General features: G+C 42.1%; 2 protein-coding genes across 3 annotated transcripts; one reads left to right on the top strand and one right to left on the bottom strand.

The window, feature by feature from the left end:
* Positions 1-477: 477 nt before the first annotated feature.
* Positions 478-9,831, bottom strand: exoc5 (exocyst complex component 5). Its single transcript, XM_079369325.1, has 18 exons — positions 9,640-9,831; positions 9,250-9,344; positions 7,757-7,904; positions 7,457-7,651; positions 5,950-6,014; positions 5,703-5,731; positions 5,467-5,576; positions 5,228-5,272; positions 4,999-5,139; positions 4,838-4,920; positions 4,524-4,733; positions 4,257-4,404; positions 4,044-4,152; positions 2,869-2,989; positions 2,652-2,738; positions 2,440-2,548; positions 2,042-2,257; positions 478-1,714 (listed from the first exon to the last, which is right to left on the bottom strand). The coding sequence occupies exons 1-18, from the start codon at positions 9,664-9,666 to the stop codon at positions 1,526-1,528; spliced, it is 2,127 nt and encodes a 708-aa protein (XP_079225451.1). The 5' UTR covers positions 9,667-9,831; the 3' UTR covers positions 478-1,525.
* An 8-nt stretch (positions 9,832-9,839) lies between these two features.
* Positions 9,840-14,851, top strand: ap5m1 (adaptor related protein complex 5 subunit mu 1). 2 transcript variants are annotated; one of them, XM_079369326.1, is made up of 9 exons: positions 9,840-9,918; positions 10,010-10,085; positions 10,203-10,863; positions 10,951-11,178; positions 11,271-11,410; positions 12,429-12,514; positions 12,618-12,730; positions 12,950-13,046; positions 13,134-14,851. In XM_079369326.1, the coding sequence occupies exons 2-9, from the start codon at positions 10,018-10,020 to the stop codon at positions 13,214-13,216; spliced, it is 1,476 nt and encodes a 491-aa protein (XP_079225452.1). In that variant the 5' UTR covers positions 9,840-9,918; positions 10,010-10,017; the 3' UTR covers positions 13,217-14,851. The 2 variants fall into 2 exon arrangements, with proteins under 2 accessions (XP_079225452.1, XP_079225453.1); XM_079369327.1 differs by lacking the exon at positions 13,134-14,851 and adding an exon at positions 12,811-12,859 and having other exon boundaries at positions 9,889-10,085; positions 12,950-13,038.
* The last annotated feature ends 4,799 nt before the right edge of the window (positions 14,852-19,650 follow it).

The raw sequence follows: 19,650 nt of genomic DNA, 5'->3' as shown, positions 1-19,650 counted from the left end.
GTTTGGAAAAGACCCTCTGTTTGCATCAGGGCCTAACAAAATAATTTTTACAAGCTATCCAGTTGTGATTAGGGCTGGGAGAATTGAATTTATGTGGCATTGATAATATTAATATTAGCCTAATTAATTATGTTGTTTGAACTTGCACAGCACTGTGTGTACCTTCTACACAACGTTAACCAGCCGGAGCTGGAACCGAGCTCTCAGGCGTCTCTATCTCCCCGGCTCTCCCCCAGTCCATGACTACTGCACACAATTCATCAACTCGTAGATATCTAATCCCCTCTGGCTCTGCTCACTTCCTGAAGTCTAAGAAAGAACTTTCCTCTGGTGGCAAGAATTCCCATGAATACTTGATGACTTCTGTAGAAAAGAAACGCCGTTTCATTTCACTTTGAAAGTGACATTCGCAGAGAGAACTTGCCAAACTTTCTATTAACCGCTCCACATTCATGAAGAATTTCCAGAAGAGGGCAATTATAAAATGCAACATATTTTTAATGAGTTACAAATTAAGGTAAACAGCAGTACAGTGGGAGCAGCTTTACGTAGGAGAATATTTCAGGCATCAGAGACATGATCTGCCATCTTGGTTTTTTTTTTTTTTTCGGTTTTTTTTTAGTGAAGAAGACAGCAAAAGGGTCAAAGAAACCCCCTGTGAAGATTCAATCTCTCTAGTTTGAGACTCTAATGTCCCCTGACCCAGAAACACTGCAAATCCAGCCAATAATGTCTTTGGACTGTGTGCACCGCTGGATGAGCAAGTGTTGATCTGTCTAATTACAGTGACACATATTCACTGACCCATCACACTGATCATCTGTGCCTAAGAGGAGACCACCCAGACCTGCAGAGAGGTTCTCAGACCTGTTTATAGCTCTGGTCACACTTTACTTCAACGGCCTCTCGACCTCTACTTTGTGGTCAGAGCTCAAAGGTTAGAGAGGTGGTCATGTGTTTCTCTTAGACAGAAGGCGCTCTCTATCTCAGGCGTGGTGGGCATTCTCAGTCAGAACCCCTTCAGTTCATTATAACGAGAGGCTTTTCCTGTTACTGAGTGCCACTGCAGGCCAGATGTCTGACTTAACAGTGCGACTGTTAGCCATCTCTCTTTTTTGCAACTTTAGGATCTACTCCCATGCAAAGGTGCAGCCGCAGAATTTGTATATTTGGCACAATCAAAAGAAGTTTCTCTTTTACATACGTACAAAATCAATAATTTCCATTTACTTTTCAACTGATCAGACCTCTTAGTCATGTGGATTGACAGGGGATTAGTAGTTAAAAACACATCTCAAGTCAATAGACATGTATATTTCTTCAGCTTGGGAGAAACAAACAATGAAAAAAGGCAAAATGCACATTTCTCACATTCCAGTATGATCAACAAAGAAATCCCAGTAAAGTCTGTATTCTGGGGCGGGCTGCAGCGTTCTCTGAAGCAGGGATGGTTTATTTCCAAAGTGCATCGTCTCATCAAAGCATAGGTTACTGGACGGAGGGCACGAAGGGGTAAAAACTGTCATTAACTGAAGTGTCGGCCGAGTCTGGCCGAGCGGTAGTCGACTCTGAGCTGGACGAAGGCGTGCAGGAGGTTTCGGTCCAGATTAGTGAGCTGTTCTCCTGAACACACCTGTTTTAAGTTGTCAGGGGCGACAACAAGGAGGTTACAGAGGGCGTGGAGTGTGTCGAAGAGCTGCAGCACCAGAGGGACCTGGATAAAGAGAGGCACAAGTCATTCTCTTGTAAACAACACAACTATATACACAAAGTTAATATCTGCATACGAGCAAGGCTGTCTAAATGACAAATCTAAATTGTATCGTTACGTATGTAAACTGAGCCAACAAACAAAACAAAAACATCTGCTTTTTTTTTTTATTGCAAGCCATCTTTTCTAATTTACATTTGTCAAAAATGTATGGCTTTTTCCTTTATTTTTCTAACCAGTTTATATTTTAACAAACATAAATACAGTCTCTGATGTGTAGCCATGTTTTACTCTGAAATCAATGGATCCTGGACACCCCCCTCTGCTCACCCTGAAATCCTTGGCGCATCGTCGATATTCAGCCACGTCGCAGATGGCCAGCATGCCTCCCATCGAGCTGTAACTGTACTGCTGTAGGTGCTCATGAATGAGCCGATGAAAGCGAACGCCCAACTCCGTCAGCACTGTATCCACATTTTTACCATCCATGGACTTCCGCACATGCTCCACCTGCCGACTGACGTAGGCGCACACCTTGGAGCAGGCCTGTCAAGAAGACAGATGCAAAATGAGACATGGAAAACAGCAACAGACGATTCAAAGGCGTTCCTGTTTGTTCCACAAACTACTGAATAGTCGGGTGTAGAGGGTTTGTCGTTGTATTTGCTGATTTGTTTTTCTTTTGCATGTGAGCTCTGTGGTAGAAGCTACTGCCATGCTTCTCTTACTGTAGTGTACTGGATCATGACGTTGTTCTCGTCCTCAGGCCTGAAGTCAGTCTTCTTTTGCTCCGTCACAAGGATGTGCTTCATATGCCCCGCCATGCAGTTTAGTGTTCTATGTGTACAAGAAAACACATCAGTAAATAACAGGTGAAAGACTGTTCATTGTTTTCATATCACACAGAGAGTGGTTTGTCACCTTGCTTCAACATACTGACCTGTCTATTCCTGTGTCCAATTTGACTTCCATCTGTTCAATCACCTCCTTTTTCTTGTGCAGGCACTCGGCCAACTTTGGAGATGAGCTGGAGCCACAAAAAAAAAAAAAGGTATTCTGAGCTCTCCCTTTTATCTACAAACTATGTGTGGATGAGAGGCAGAGCTAGCTGAACACTGTGCAGTATATGTGATTTTAAGCTTTGACACAGAACTGACCTTATGAGCGGCATGAGCTGGTCATTAAACTGCTTGTCAAACAAGTGGAAGATGGAGTTTGCCTGTTGAACCACATCCAGGAAGTACAGGTTGGCATTCTTGGCATCTGATGAGGGAATTGCTGGAGATCAAAGAAATAGAGAATAAGCCCAGACAACAGACTCAAAAGTAGGTGACAGGATAAATCAATAAGACATGTTGGGCAGAAAAGCACTGATGCCTCCTCTCCTGTGATGAAGCCACAGAAACACAACGTGAAAATCCTTTACAGAGATGTTCTGCTTCAGCATCAAACTGAGGGGAGAAAGAATTCAAAGAATAGAAAAGGTGTTTGATTCCTTTGATAAAGACTGTCGCTTAATAAATGAGCACTAGTTCCACTGTATCTGCCTGATAATGCTAACCTATCATCCGTAGTCAGAAAAAACAAAAAAAACTAACTGACACAAAGGCACAACCTGCTGTGTGTCAATGTCAGTTCTCTTTTATCGACAGATATCTGAATGTCTCTATAGCAACGAGCTTCATCTGCTTTCTGACCGAGCTGAACCCTCAAAAGGAGTCGACACATGTATCTTAAGTGTTATTTTTTTTAAAGGACAAGTGTCCTTTTCAGAATGTACTCTGTCTCTTCAGATGCTTCCACTTCTTAAAGGTCACCTTTAACAAGAAAAGTGAAACACAACAGACAAATGAGGCTTTGTCTTCGCATGTAGACAGGAAATCAAGTTAGGATTTGCTGAAGCAAACTTTTTGGATTCTTAGGTAAGTTGTGGTCAATAATGTATTCAGGCCGTCTTGTCAACTCATCGCAACAGGAAATATAACAGTAATATTGTCTTTCCTTCAGGCCGTTATGAGTAACTTGCAATGAAGTGAACTTCTCACACTGCTGTAGATGTTGTTCATAATCTGGAATGTTATATAAAGGATTTTAGAAACAGACCTATCTAAAACATTGCCTCCCAGTTGTCAATAATGTTTATGTTAACTTGTGTTAACATTAACTTGTGCTTTGACAAGAGCTTATTTTTTGTTTGAAATGTTCCTTTACTAGTTGACAAGAAACACTACAATGCACAATTTCAGTCTCTCTGAAGCTTTTTCATTTAGGGAGCGTTGTTAGCTTTATGTTTGTTAGCTCTGTAAAATGTGTTCATGATGCACTGATATACCGGAAAGGCCAATCTCCAGGGCATAATCGATGTGTTCCACGCAGAGATGGTCGACAAGCAGCAGGAAGATTGAGAAGGCATTCTTGGGCAGGTCGGAAGGATCTGAAAGCTGCGTCACACCAACCAGAAACAGAAGGTCAGCTTAGCCTAGCAGGATTTTTTCTCGAAAGCATCTTTTCTCAAAACAGAAATCAATCTTTTGAGTTGTCTCACCCTGTTGCATCTCTCAAAGGCATGACGCGTCTCCTGCAGAAGGTTAACAACAAGCTCTGGGGACAGGAAGGTCTCCCCATGGGTTTCAACAATCGGACCAAGAGAGAGGTTGGTGCGCTGCCTGATCCGCTCCTTCAGCTCTTGGATACTGTATAAAAACCCAGAGTAGGAGTTATTGCTCAACAAGCTAAATATCATCCTTTTGCATCCTTGCATATTCCCATGATCTCTGATGTTTGTCAAAAGAAGTTAGATTTCAAATCTGACCTGCCAGTGCCGATGAGTCGTTTCTGGTGATTCTTGGAGTCATAGTAGCGCTGCAGAATCATTGCACCTCGAGTGCGAAGGTATTCTCTCTCCATGTCAATGTAGCTCTCCAGGTACGAGGAGAAGATGCTCTTTATAAGCTTGGAAAGAAACGTATGCTTGTCTGAGCCAAGGTTGAACTCGGTCAGTTTGGTAGCCAATGATGTGGTCCTGGAGATCAAGTATAAAAAAAAAAAAAAGAAGTGTTGACATTTTATCATTAGGGTTACAATGTAGACAGGAAATGAGTTCACATCAAATGATGAAGAGTATACCTGGTGTAAAGGTCGTAAAGGTTTTTGAGGTACTGTTCGACGTCTGAGTGTCGAGTTTCATCCAGTTTCTCTCTGACATGAGCCTGCAGTCACAACAGTTTCAGTTACAACATGAAAAAACAGAAACCCATCAAACTAAGCAGAGAGGACAAGTGGAATACCTGTAATTTGTTTTCAAAGATGTTCTGGATCAGTTTGGTCATAACAGTCTCCGGGCTGCTGAAGACCTCGCCCACTTGCTTGTTGACCCTCTGACAGAGAACGGCAGTGTCCTCGAACACGTCGTTCCTCATGTAGGCTCCCTGGATACACATACAAAGAGTTAACCAGGGGTCCGTGGATATCAAAGGCAAAGTAATAGTGAGTATCATTTAAAAGATCCAAACGTACTTCCTGACACTGCTTGATGTAGACATCCACACAGTGTGCATAGCCCTTTAAAAAAAAAAGAGAGAGATTACGTCACTGAGGCGAAGATTCAAAGCAACATTTGAAGACAAAGAGAAACATACATAAAGACGTCGACTATCCCAATATTCACACTTAACACTCACTCAATTTACATTCAATTTGGCCACGGTTGATGACATTAATTTGGCCTAACACCAAATATGACTCATTCACGTCACCTTGAAATGTAAAAGAACCGCTGCCACTTCTCGCATTCGTCCAATCTCTCCCCTGCGCTGAGCGGCCGTAAACTCTTGGATCAACTGCCTCTCCAGGTCATGGTATTTACCTGGGTAGAAAGGCAAACGAACGTTCAGTAAACTCTTTTATCAATAGTAACAAACTTCTAAAGTCTTATCAATGACAAGTGTTTAGGGGAGACTTCAGGAGATGCTACATTTTAGCATGAACTTACTTGCAATCTTTGCCTTGACATCTGCGAATCTGTCGGAAAGAGAGATCATTAATCCTTAAGAAGAAAATCACAAATAATGTCCTGATATAAAAAGTAGCATGTGCTTTTACGTTTGGGAGATGCTATAAAACCCCACAGTCTTCCATGGGGCTTACACTGTGATTAATTGCCTAAATCATTAAGTCACCACCTTTTCTTTGTTTGACAGTTCTCTGTTCTAAAGCTGCCCCCAGGTCGACTGACTCACCTGTCAAATGGCAACTCCTGGGCAATGAGATGCAGCTTCTGAATTATATCAGCAGCCTCTTTAATCTGAGGGAGAGGGAGAGAAAGTGAGTGAGTGAGTGAGTGAGTGAGTGTGGGAGTTAAGGAGAGAGAGAGAGTCAGGTGAGGCAAAAGGAGATAGAGCTACACAGGACCATGAGAGGTGGACATCCAGACAAAAAGCTAGCAGGCCGCCGGCAGTGTCTCCACTTGGGGGGGGGGATCATCATTTTAGCGCAGCCCTCCTCCGCCTCCCCATGTTGAACAGGGAGCTGATAACAGACAGGCTGCGCTCACCTGGGCATCGGCAGCAGCAACAGCAGCAGTCCTGACTTAGCAGCACATCCAACTCTTTATTGGCATGCCTTTTCTGAATGGGCTGTAATCCCACAGGACTCTAAATCGCTTTCAATAATCTGTCCGGCCAGGGATATCTGTCTCAAAAAAAAGGGGGCCCTGTCGAGAACCCCCCCCCCCCCCCCCCCTCCCCTCCCCTCCTGACATGCACACTGGCTGAAAAAGCCCCAGACCTACGAAAGGCCCGCCGTCCGCAACTCCTCTGTTCCCGCAGATGCCTGCCTCAGCTAACATCATTACTCTGCTCCCGTGAGGAGGATCCAGCCTTTCTGCTCGGCGAAGGTTTTCTAAGTATCTGTCCCCCAGCTAAGATTAGCTAAATCCCATGTAAGTAATGTAGCCGTCTCCCTGCAGTCAGGGTTTAGCAGCACTTGTCTCCACGCTGGCGGCCCAGCCCTCCCTTTCAGAAGGATTAGCAAAGCCATCCCCCTTCAGCTATTCACTTGCAGCTTTCCTCTTTCCCCTTCGTCTCGAGGTATGCTCAGGAAAAAGGAATCTGGCCAGATATTTCTGCATGCCTCTCCAGAAAAACCCGCTCCATCTCCAGCTCTCGTCTTCGGGATTGACCCCCAGACTCGCTGCTCTGCATCCACTAATGATGCTGCTACTAACAGGAATTAATCTAAGGCGTCCCAATCCCTTTGCTGTCACTTATAAAACTGCAAAATCAAACTTTTAGGGGATACTTGTCCAACATCAACATGCCATCTGTGTAGGCAGGAACTTAGTTGACGTGTGCATCTCATCAGCCTGCATGCATGTTATCACCGCCCTTACATGTCCCATAATGCCACAAGCTCTTTGCTGCTATAATGCTTCACAAAGCTGAGGACCTACCAAACTCCTGCTCAGACAACCTCCTGTAAAATGCAATTAGGGTTGACATGAGCATGTTGACATCCATGCTAGTCAATCAGCTAGCTATTGTCACAGTAAATGACAGTTTATTAATCCAAATTAGCCGAGGGATCCAACTAAAGGGATAAACGTTACAAATTAATATGGAAGGTTTACCTCATAATCCTGTTCATTCTCACCTCCAGCTGTATCACATCAGGGGGTCCTAAGTAATGGTCACACACACAGCCCTCCACTGATGTAAATGGAAGGAACATATTATGCACTATTCTCACCTTGTCTGGGTTATTGAAGACATCGCTGCGTAGGTCTCCATCCAAGAACTCGTTGAAGTAGGTCATCAGACGCTGAGCTTCTACGGCCCTCTGCCGAGGTGTGTTCACCCCTTCCAGCTGGTCGCCGAGGTGACAAACTTTGGTTGCCACATAGCTGATATGCTCATCGAGCTCCTGGAAATGCTGAAAGGCCACCTGGATTGATAGGGAAGTGTAGAGAAAACATTAATTCATCATATGACAATTAAGAAAAGAAATAAAAACAAGGGGGATTCAAACATCATCGATCGTCAAACGTACCTGATTGCTTCTCTGCAAGTCTTGCACTTTGTGGGCAAATTCTTTGGCCTCACGATGACACTGATGCTCAAGCTTCTCCACCCGCCGCTGGATCTTCTCATCCAATTGCTTTAGCTCTTCTATGTGGTTCTCAAATTCTTCCAACAGCCTATCACAGACAAAAGAAACGATATTGATCCAGGGCTAATCAGTGGTCATTCTACTTCTCAGCAAACAGGTAAAACATAGAAACATACTCTTAATCTAGAGGGGTGATTGGGTACCACTATTTTAAATCTGTCCCACTAACCTCACTGCCATAGATATAGTTAGTTACAGAATATTCCCTCAAGATTAATTCCTGGGTCCCCAGACTTAAGAAGCTCTGAAAACTAGCAACTTCGTCAGCTGCATTTTAAGTGCCATCAGGACTGCAGAGCAAATGTTCTAAGTCAGCACCACATTTCACAGAGCAGGAAACATCCCAAAATGATGAGTGTATAATCTCTTGACTAATTCCCTCGGCACTGGCTACAGCTTAAAGACATCTCCCATCCCTTTTCCAATAGACACTCATTCCCTGACTGGTGACTCACAGTGTGGTGGCCTCCACAGATATGTTGTCTCTGACTCCTCCCTAAGAGCTTCCGAGGAGGTGGTGGCAACAGTTTTGTGGAGGAAGTAGATAAGGCGGGACGGATCCACGGTATAGTTAAACTGTTATGGCATTTTTGCTTACAAGAAATAACTCGGTCCCCAAGTGTAAACACAACAACAAACAGCGTAATACCATAAAAAAAATCTTCAGCATGGATATTTCCTGTTTTCTTTTTCCTCGAGTTCAACCATCGGAAACACCAATTAGCATAGGAGACACCAAAATGAGCTTTAGGAAGTGCAAAAGGGCAACGCAGTTTCACTATTCTGCAAGTTGATAGCGATAGTAGTAGATAAATAAATCTCAATGTATATTTAAGGACTTAAAGTACAAATACACTAAATTATTTTTCTAAAATAATCCTACGAAGAATATGACATTTTTGCATTCACTTTTTACAATCGCAATTTTACTGGTGCACAAGTATGAACTGACAAGATAGAGAAAAAATGATGTGTTCAGCAATCAGTGAAACTTGTGATGGTTGAGACTTTATTTAGTGGAATAGGCCAGAAGGACTGTAAGAAGTCATGCTTACACAGTCTATTGTTCTAGCTTTAAGAGAGGCTGTGTTGCACTGATAACAAATGTGAAGGTACTATATTGCAGGTAATGGAAAGTTTAAAAATGTTTTGATTGTTGATATCATACAGAAGCATCAAACAAGCTATAATGTGCATGCAACAATGTTGTGTCACCTTTGAATAAAAATAAGACTTTATTTCAATTAGTACCCAGGTAACACCACTACACAGTAAGTCAAGGTTAAAATGTGGATGGTTATTTTGTACTTCCTCTCTCAGTTTCAAATGAAGACAAATGTGTGCACATTAGAGTTGGCCTGCTCCTTCACTACCTTTTAGGGTCGAAAGCCTCTGCTCCTCCTTTGGAGCCTCCTCCAGGTGTCCTCCACGCCAACCTCTCAATGTACTCATCTGCATCAAAGGGCTCCTGACAAAAGGAGGAGGGAAGTCATTGTTGTTATGATTTCTTCACACCGAAACAAACAACAAATCACCGCTTATCGACTCTAAACATTACACTAACCTAAACCAAAAACACAACATAACACGTTACTGCATTTGGCTGACTTTCCCCTTTTGACTCATAAAACCGCTGAAGACACGTATTTCAAATGTGTGGTTCTTCATTATTCTCTATAACATTTTGAAGATGAATGACAATGATAATGATAGTTAGCCTCTTAGCCTGACAACGAGCTAACACAGCTCTCCCGTCATTTCACCTCGAACAGCTGAGCGGTCGTTGCCATGTCCGACAGATTCAACCAGCGGTGACTTTTACGGAAAGGTGCTCAGAGTCCGCAATAACGCCGACTTCCACATTGATTTACTAATTCCAGACAGTTTTTGCCCTTTGTTGACAGCTAGCTGGTTAGCAGCGCAGCTTCCTGTATGGGTGGCTGAAGGGTGGGGATAGCTGCATGAAAGTGCGCATGCGCCGAGGTCGGCTGACTGTTGTCACATGAGACAGCAGCAGGAAGTAGTTCGCTGAGTTTGTCAAAGTATGGGGACTATTTCAGTTGAATGAATATATGCAAGTATTTACACCGTAATCACACAACAAACTGTACATTTTGATTTTTTTTTATGCAGCCGGACAGATGAGTGTGCGTGCTTTATGGATTATTTCGCACGAGAAGGGAGAACATGCGTCCATACGCTTTTCAAGGTATGTATCTCACTTGTGTTTCTCTCACTTTTTACAGTGGTAAAATACTGTCTTTAATCATAATCTGTCGCACTGCTTGCGACCTACTGTGTTTTATCATGTCTTTTGACCCAACAGGAGGTTTGCAACCGTGGAGCACCGTGCAAAGTCCCTGGCTGGTTCCTCGTATGTAGCAGTCCCAGATGAAAGCACTGTGCTGCAGCTCCTGCTCACTGAGCTGGGGCTTTCAGACTCAGACAAGTCTTATGTATCCGTCAGAGATGATTGCCTTAATTGTCCGCGATCACCAGCCCTGATGCTGCATGTAGACGGTCCTGATAAAGGAGGACTTTGGCCAGTATTGGCCATCTCACAAGGGCCTCTCATCCTAGCTTGCCTGCCTCTAGTGGATGCCCCTCCTGAACCAAGACCCCCCCTTTCTAGCCTGTTGTCTGTCTCCCAGGGCCTCACACTCCTGTCGGGTCTGCAGGCGTTTCTCCTCTCCTCTGGAGGCAAAACTGACATTGAGGGGCTGGCCTCTCGTTTGGCAATGCTGCCCTCTGTACTCTTGCAGATTTGTCCACTTGGCACACCCCTGGATGTGCCATTACTGGGGTCAGCGGCTTCACCCACAGTGCCTGGGCCTGCTGGGAACCAGAAGCAGCCGGCCTGGAAGACAGGGCTCCATCGAGGCAGAGCCGTGGTGAACGTAGCGCTTGTAGAAACGGTTCGCTCCATGCAGTATGGTAACCGCGGCAGACAGGACCTGTGGGATGTTTATGGCACTGTGACATGCAAAGTAAGAGCACAGTGAAGAGAAAAACGGTAAAGTTGACCTTTCTGATTATTTGTCTTGATTCCATTTTTTTTGTCCTACTGTCAACAGTGTGAGGTAGAAGGTGTGCTCCCAAATGTGACAGTGACCCTCACACTTCCACCAAATGGTTCTCCACTACAGGACATCCTGGTTCATCCTTGTGTCACCTCACTGGACTCCAGTATCCTCACGGCCAGCAGTGTGGATAACTATGATGGCTCAGCTTTCTCAGGGCCATATAAGTTCCCTTTCTCTCCTCCTCTGGAGCCTTTCAGGCTGTGCAGCTACACATCTCAGGTAAAAAGTACATAAACACATACTCTTCCTCTCAAAAACAGTCACACTCGTGCTAAATCCTTATGTAAGCCCTTCCTGCAATTTGTTATCAGGTTCCTGTTCCACCTATCCTCGGTTTGTATCAACTGAAGGAAGAAGAAAACCAGCTGCGTGTTTCAGTGACCCTCAAGCTTCATGAGAGTGTGAAGAACAGCTTTGAGTATTGTGAAGCACACCTGCCATTCTTTAACAGGTAATAACATGATGTTATCTTTGACTTTTTTTTTTTTGCACATCTCAGTGTTTTTTTTCCTTGCAGCAAAGCATTTTTGTGAGGATAGATTTCACCCTTGTCACCCTTAACGTTTAGGTCTTGTGGGTTTACAACATTAAGAAATCTGTCTCCTTATGGCAAACTGGACACATTAAGTTCCTTTAGACACTAATCTCTCTGTGTAGTCGAAGAGTTGCAAAGTTGCCACTTCAGATGCAAATACATTGCAATGCTGGAAAAATAAGGTAACATACACACTAGTGGTAACACTGGTAGTCACATGCCTTTCATGGTATATTTAATAAAAAATTGTTCAAACAGGTTTGCTGAAATGGGTTTCATTGTTCGGGCTGCATCTCTGTTCAGTCAAGCTTGAGTTAAGTTTATAAGGATCCCATTCATTTAACATTGCTGCAGCTGTTCCTTTTGGAGTCCACAGCAATATATACAGTGACTTTGTCTTGACATCTTTTGACCTTAAGTCAACATAACACTAATAAACAGGACGGCAGTCAGTATAACAAGTTAAATCATAGCATAGCACAGCAATCATTTTTGCAACAAAAACAGATGTGACAAAACATTTACATAAGGGCGGCTCCTGGCAACAGTAATGATAACATGTATTTAATGCAATAACATCACAGTGTAACAACCAGTGTTGGGTAGTCTGTTGACCTACTGACGTTAAAGACAACTGGTTTAAATGATTACCATCATTTCCATCACTTCCCTCATCACTACCATCATCAATACTGTCACCACCATCAGTACTAGTGATGATAATAATTATCATCACTACTGTCATCATTGCATCAACAGTAGTCCTTGTTGTCAACGGAAGAGAAGATAAAACCCAATTGAGTCGTTTTTGTGGGTCCAATCTGCTTAACTTAGCAATGTCTGTGTTGATATCTCTGACTAACTGACTAAAGTGATCGACTTTAGACAGTATGGTTGAACTAACTCCTGCATGTGGGTTCTGCATCTTGTGCAGGGATCAGATGGGTGTTGTGGATGTGAAGGTGAGCTCAGGACAACTGGATATTTTAAAGGAGAAGAACCTGCTGCTCTGGGGTCTGGGTAGGTTCTGTGCTCCTGAGAAAGTCAAAGTAGAAACCCTCTTAAAGCATATCTCGGGTTTGAAACTGTAACTCAAAAAGAGTTTTTGCTCACTGATATTTAGGACAAAAGTTTCCTAAATCACGTGAGGTCACAATGGAAGGCAAGATCAGCTTTTCTGGGCCAACGCCAGGACCCACTGACCCCGTCTGCATTGGACTAACCGCTTATGTCAAAGTAAGTTGATGTTTGTGGGGATTATTTTAAGGATAAGATTGAGAGACTCCTGATTCATGATTCAGTATCTTCAATCAAAGGGACAGCATGATGTAGCTAATTTCTGATGGATACTGTCCAAAGACCAAGGTATCTTGTAGTGTAAAATGATTAGGTCTCATAAGTAATTATTCATTTGTAGCAATTATTAATGAACTCTTGCCACCATTGTTTGCACAGTTGTATTTCAAAGTGCCTGACATGACACTCTCCGGGTGTTGTGTGGATCAGCATTCAGTGCAAGTTTATTCCTCTGCCAAACCACGGATTGCAACATGTAAGCTTGATTTATTTTATCAGAATATTTGTTTTATGCATCATTTAATGTGAAACTTACAATATATTCTTTTGGTCATATTTTTAGCTCGAGAACTTCTATCCAAAGAGTACTTTCTATGGAATTCCACAGGAACAGCTCCGGTATCCTCAGGGCAAATGATGCTGTAGAACCTACCGAGTTCAATATACTGTAGAAGGCCTAAGGACTACTCCATTCAGAGGCACAAACTGGAAATGAAACCATCTAAAACCTAAGTGTTACAATCCTGTTGTTACTGTGTAACTTAGTAAAAATTGTTTAAAACAATTGTGAAAATATTGACTATAATTTACATATGCAACACTTACATGTAAAATCACTCGGCTGTCACTCAGCACAGCTCGCAAAGTGCAGATTTTTGACTGTCTGAATTGTGGTTGACGGATGGGTACTTTTTTTCTTTCCAAAACCTTCCCCTGTAGCCTAAGTTCTTTCATCCCCCGCATTCACCCTCCCTTAAATTTATCCAATTGCAGACACAAGGGCCACCCCTCGCTCTGACAGTCCCACTTCAGTGACTCTCCATCAGCCGGATAATTAGCAGCTGGGGCCTTGTCATCAGCTGTTGTGGAGCTGGACGAGAGGGGCGGCTGGGCTGTGAAAGGCTAGACTGCTCTGGCCAGTGTCTTGGCTACAAAAGGCTACTCTTTTAGAGCTGGCAGGAGTCCTTTTCACCCTCCTTTTACTCACCCCCCCCACACCACCCTTTTTGACCCCATCCCCGCCCTGTCAACTAGTGGTTAGTTCAAACACAGCCTCTCAAAGCAGACTGTGATTGAGCGCTGACCCTGTGGCCCTCAGAGACTTGAAAGCAGCCGGTCCCATTCAGAGAGCTGTACCTGCCTAATTAGTGTAAAAAAAAAGTCACAAGGATGGAAGTCACAAAGATAGCCGCCTCTTGAGCTTGCACAGGTGCTTCAACTCAATTAACATAAAACTTTAAAAGACAATTTTTCAATGTTTTTTTTGTGCAGCACAAAGTTCAGTGTTAACCTCTCTTTATACTCAAGATTTCTGTTTTTTTAATTATTATTTTATTTTACCTAAACTATGATACCTTTCATAGTAGCACTGTTACACTTCCACTGTGAACGACCTCACTGTTTTGAGTTGAAAGAACAACCAGCAGACGAAGGGTTAAATTAGAGATTGTGGCTGTCTATTCCACAGCAGCCAGACTCCTCTGAGTGCCCTCATTGTCTGATGTTGGCCTCTTGTGCCCCTTGCTGGTCCAAATGCTACATTCTCACGTGGATTTCCACTCAGAAGGCTGACCATGACCAATCCTCTGTCAATTGGAACCAATTGCTCACACGGCATCCTTCACCTTCTTTTTATGTAGCAGTACGGAGTGGCAGACACCGAGACCTCTCGGCTCTCCCCCTCCACCGTGATTTGGCTTTAATGCCCAGTGTGTGTGGCTATCGAACTGGAAAAGTAGAAGATTTTTTTTGAAGACTTGGGCCACTCTAAATCTCCTCAGTGTCCCAATATGTGGTCAGTCTGGCTCCTCAAGTCTGCAGTCAGTGGCCTCTCACTGGCAGACTTTGCTTTGTTGATTGAATGAATGGTTAAGTACAAGGAGTTGTTTTAATGTGTTGTTCTGCTCCAGTGCCTCCGGTTGTACCTTTGGATCTTTAATATCACAGTGTTTGGTGTGATTGTCTCATCATTTTTACTTTTTCACTTGTACTCGCATATAGAAAAATAGATAAACACTTTTGTACAATAATCAACAAAATAAAACTCATATGGGCCACAAACCAATGTATGAAAGTAAAGACTCTGTGTTGCTTGTCATAAATGATGTAATTATATCATGAGGTAGCATAGCCATATATTTCAAAATGTGCCCCAGATACCAAATAAAGCAAAATTGGACACTCTAAGAAACACTGCAGGTGTTTTTGGTTGAACTGTAAGAGGTCACTTCTGTCCTCCAGCACAATAATGACACCCAGTGGTTGAGCACAATACAGTTTAAGTTCAACAGCATTCTTTTCTTTGTGGTCTAATTCTTATTTTATTCAATTGAAAGACTTTGATTTAACCCATGTGGGATTATCTTTTGTCATTTAATTCCTGTTCTGCTCCCTGCTGTGTGATGTGATCCCAGCTATGTTCATCAAACACGCTGTTTCTGAGGACCAGACTTTAGTCCACCATTGTGGCCTCAGGTGTTTGGTTTGATTCCAGCTCCTCTTCAACTCTCTAAACTCAGTAAGATCCTGATTCAGGGAGACCACTTGAATAGTGACCGTAAAAGTATCAATTTCCTGTTATCCAACTAATTATTTCTCAGTGACACATCTTCTCAAACAGAAAAGATATCTTTGGATACCTAAAGAGTGTTATATACTCATTTCTATACTAGTTGTACAGTAATAGATGAGAAACTATGGGGATGGATTCACCTCCAAAAAACTTTGAATTTAACATATAAAATGAATTGCCCCCTGGAAACAAATAATAAAAAAAAAAAAAGAAATTGAATTGAATTGAAATTGCTTTTATTGTTGTTTGCTATTGATTTTGTGGTAAAGGTAAACAAGCTCCAGACTCACCATAGTGCATCACTTTCATCCCTAGAGGGCACCATAACATCAGTCAAGATGTCTTTTCTGAGGATGTTTTTGAAAAAGAAAACATAAGTGAAAATCCTTATTTCTAGAAACTTAGAAGATAGATTCTGTGTTTATTGTGATTTATTTGCAAAATCTGACCTAAATTCAATTATTTTCCTACCCAGATTGCTAGATACATAAATAAATAAATACATCCAGTTCCCATGTCCTGTTAGACATTTACTGGCAGACTCGGGTCCCATTTATTTCTTCTTTGTTTCTTGGGCCTGGAGCTTCCACACAGCTTCCTGCACAGCCTGTCCTCTACTCAGGAGCTGATTATTAATGGTCCAGAAAGCAGCTGAGGCCCAGTCTATCACCTGTGGTCTCATCCCAGAGGATGTCCCTCTCTCTGGGTCTCCTCACAAGTTTCAGTCTCCGGCTCTTTAGGTAGTCCCAACTGAAGAAATGACAAACGACAATACCAAATGTTGAATCAATCGATTGACTTTACTTAAATTGATTTTTTTTTTTCATTTGCTTATTTGAAATAAACACAAGATACCTTTGCCCTAATGAAAGGACAAGGGCTCAGTGAAGAAACCCCTCATGCTAATTATGCCCCTATGTCCTACTGATAACTTACTGTACATAACATTATTTATAGTTTCCACTGCAACCAAAGCAGCGTTGCCACCGTAATAGAGCCATGCTCTGTTTGTGTGAGATGGTAGGTAGTTACAACTTCAATTCTACCTACACTATTCTATTGGACCCACAACTAAACTGTGTAAATCTATGTGCGGCAAGAGCCTGGAAACCGCTGTGGTTGTAAAGTGGGGACCTCTCTTTGCTGGTGTGTCATCCAATTAAAATACTTCAAATGATAATTTGCAGCCATACCATTAACTGTGAAGACAACCTTAAATCTTCTCCGCTTTCTGGCTTGTCGGAGCTGAGCTCACTGTTGTTGATGATCCTGTTGAGTGAGAGCTGTCTGGGCATCCAGAAACCTTGCCTAATAAGAAGGGCACATACAAGAGCCAGAAGAGAGACAGCAGGGGTGTATGAGTATTTACATTGTATGCGACTTTGTCCCTGTTCTTTGCTATCTCTCTGAGGGAAGTATTGTTTCTTGTCGAATTTGGACTAGATTTTCTTGTTACCTCTTTCCCATTGCATGTATTATTTTATAACCCCTTTATACTTATCATCTGATACTTGTGCTTCTTTTAAAAATCTGTATTACAGTTATGTAATGTTTGAGAATTTACCAGGCATTGAGGGATTTCTCTACATACAGTAGGTATTAGTGTTTGATAAAAAATAATTCACTGAATTTTTCAGGCCAAAAATTGCTTTTACATTTCGATCTATTTGCTTTTGACATAATAACCTTTACTTGTTTTCAAACATGTAGATTACAGCAAAGCCGCTATGTGATTTATAGTGTAGCTGCCATATTTGCTTTGAACTGACTGGATTTAAAACAAATCTTTCATAAGAAGGATTCATGTGACACTTTACTCGACATTGCATTTATGTGTGTCTTTTGTGCAGGGGGCTTGTCTGCCCCCTGTACCCTGAAAACAGACACCATCAAGGACTTGTTATGGCAGACCACCCTACTTTTTAATCCAGCGGCACTTTACCTAAAGAACCCACAGCTCCCTCTCTGTCTGTCTCTCATAGCGGCACACTTTAATTTTCCCTCAATAAAAAATGAATTATTGATGTTACAGATGCACTTCAGCTCTCAGGTACTCAGGTACTTATCAAGATGTTTTTACCTGAGTCATTCGACTGGGGCCGTTGTGTCTTGTTATAGAAAACTGCTGGACACCCCCATCTCTGCAGACCCTCTCCTACAACAACAAACATGAAATTACTTTATGTTTTTTGATGAGACGTGGGAGGCAGTGTGGGCACAGTCAATTTCTATATTTTCCCTTTTTCAATTACTATTGCAATTTGATTGGCATTGCTTGGTTGGCCAATTTGAACAGCCAGTGGTTGCAGTGCCTGAGGAGAGATAATGATGTGATATCTGAGTAAAAAAAAAACCCTCCAACACCAGTCAGGAACAATAATGTAAAATGATGTCAGTCAGAGTCCCAGCACAGGATTGAACTGATGAGAAACGTTTTATAATGAATCAGGCAACAGGAATCCCCTGCAGGAGTTAATAAACAATATTAGGCAGTTAATTTTGCTCTGCTAACCTGGGGTCTTCTGGGCGGATGTGAATGATGCTTGAAAGGTTGCTTTGCTTTGGTGAGAAGTTTCCTGCAATGCATTGTTCTTATACGATAAACTCGGGCATACAGAATCACAACACAGAAAATAATGAGTCGCAATGACAATTTAAGAGACAGGAAGCGTACTAACCTGAGAGTGTGGAAAGAGATATTTGTTGTTTCAGTGGAGGTAAGGTTGTATTCGTATGTCCCAAAGATTCAGACGGCTGCTCCACAGTGACCAGCAGGGCAGGGAGGGTCCATTGTGGTTTTGGCTTGTCTCTCTCTTCTTGCAGGTTACATGGAGCTACTTTACACAGCCTGGGTCTAGAGCCTGTGGAGCCCATTGTCCCTGTCCCTAGACTGACAAGCCGAAATCTAAATACTTTATCTTTCTTCAATTGTAGTGTCAAATAACAATACTGATCTCAGATTGTAATGTCTCTAATGGAGCTCTTGTATTGTAGGTTCACTGGTTTTGCCATGTTGCCTATGTATACATGTTTCAGTTTTTAGAGAAATTTTGGCCTCTCCCATAAAAAGACTGACTTAATTACAGTATAACATCCCCTTTAATATCCACTCTCCAATGGCCCCATTCGTTGCAGTTGCTCCCAAACAAATCTGTTAGTCCTCATGTCTTCCCTGCTGGCAAGCTAAACGTTTGTACCGAAGCATCTCTGCCGGTGCTGAAGTAAAAATGCCACAAACTTTGTTAGCCGTTGAAAATGTAGGTGTGTACTTCATCCTTGGCTTCATACCCGTCTATTATAATGAGCAGGGTTACTATGACAACTCTCCCTACAGGTTAGTTTGTAACTTACAAGTTAATGCTTGAAAGAACTTTCCAGTGCATCTTCCCATATCTGAAACTCCTGAGGGGTAAGGAGAGAGACAGTTTCTCTGGGAAATAATTCACTGAGTAAGAAATGGGACTTGATAAGTGCTCAGGAAACAACAGAGAGAAAACAGAAACTGTTACTATGCGAAGGTGGGTTTTATAAGGAGCATGTCAGTTAGTAGTTATATTAGCCACATCTATATATAGGCCTTTACTGTACTCTGCATCAGGACTCTGCTGCATAAAAAAAATGGGACTTCTTGTCTTGTCTTTTGGAACCTTTGTGTTTTGTATTGATAAAATGAAGATTATTACAGAGACTGGTACTTTTTATGTTCTATATGGATCAATCTATTGTTTACATCATTCATTACTTTGGTCTATATACAGTACATCAACCAGGTGTGAAATTAACTGCAGACATTCATGACCCTGAAAGGATGAGATGGATTTTGGTAATCCACCGTCTTTTCCTCAAACACTTTAGTTTAAAATATTTAGTTTTATGAAATTTCTCAACTGTATAGGGAAATTTGGCGCAAAAAAGATTTGGAAAAACTTGAATCCACTGACCCTTTATCTGAAATCATAAGGACACATTTCTTTAATTGAAATACTTTCTTTATGACTTACTACCCCAAAACTAAGGATTGTTCCATAAGCCATCGATACATACATTAAATACTAATCAGCAAATGTTTGTACATGTTTACCTCATAAATAAAACATTACACTCACCATAACCATACTTTAATCTTATTGTTTACATGTAAGCAGTGATCCCTGATGCCAGTTGAATGAGCATTTATCTCAGAGCTGTTTGGCTAGCAGGGCACTTAATTGTGCTGCTCATTTGAACTCTTTCTAAGTTTTTAAGTTAGAAGGTAATCATTGTAACTGCTTAACATACACATGCTGGC

Source organism: Symphodus melops (genome assembly GCF_947650265.1).
Source record: "Symphodus melops genome assembly, chromosome: 19".
Lineage (NCBI taxonomy): Eukaryota > Metazoa > Chordata > Actinopteri > Labriformes > Labridae > Symphodus > Symphodus melops.
Note: the sequence above shows the minus strand (reverse complement) of the source record. Positions and strands in the feature narration are given on the sequence as shown.

Bases quoted from the DNA above. Each gene is read 5' to 3' on its own strand.
- exoc5 (XM_079369325.1), bottom strand. From the start codon at position 9,666: ATGGCAACGACCGCTCAGCTGTTCGAG. The intron at 5,577-5,702 runs GTAAGTTCATGC...CTTTCTACCCAG, and splicing joins TGTCAAGGCAAAGATTGCAA to GTAAATACCATGACCTGGAG. The intron at 4,153-4,256 runs GTGAGACAACTC...GGTGTGACGCAG, and splicing joins CCTTTGAGAGATGCAACAGG to CTTTCAGATCCTTCCGACCT.
- ap5m1 (XM_079369326.1), top strand. From the start codon at position 10,018: ATGAGTGTGCGTGCTTTATGGATTATTTCGCACGAGAAGGGAGAACAT. The intron at 10,086-10,202 runs GTATGTATCTCA...TTGACCCAACAG, and splicing joins GCGTCCATACGCTTTTCAAG to GAGGTTTGCAACCGTGGAGC. The intron at 11,179-11,270 runs GTAAAAAGTACA...ATTTGTTATCAG, and splicing joins TGTGCAGCTACACATCTCAG to GTTCCTGTTCCACCTATCCT.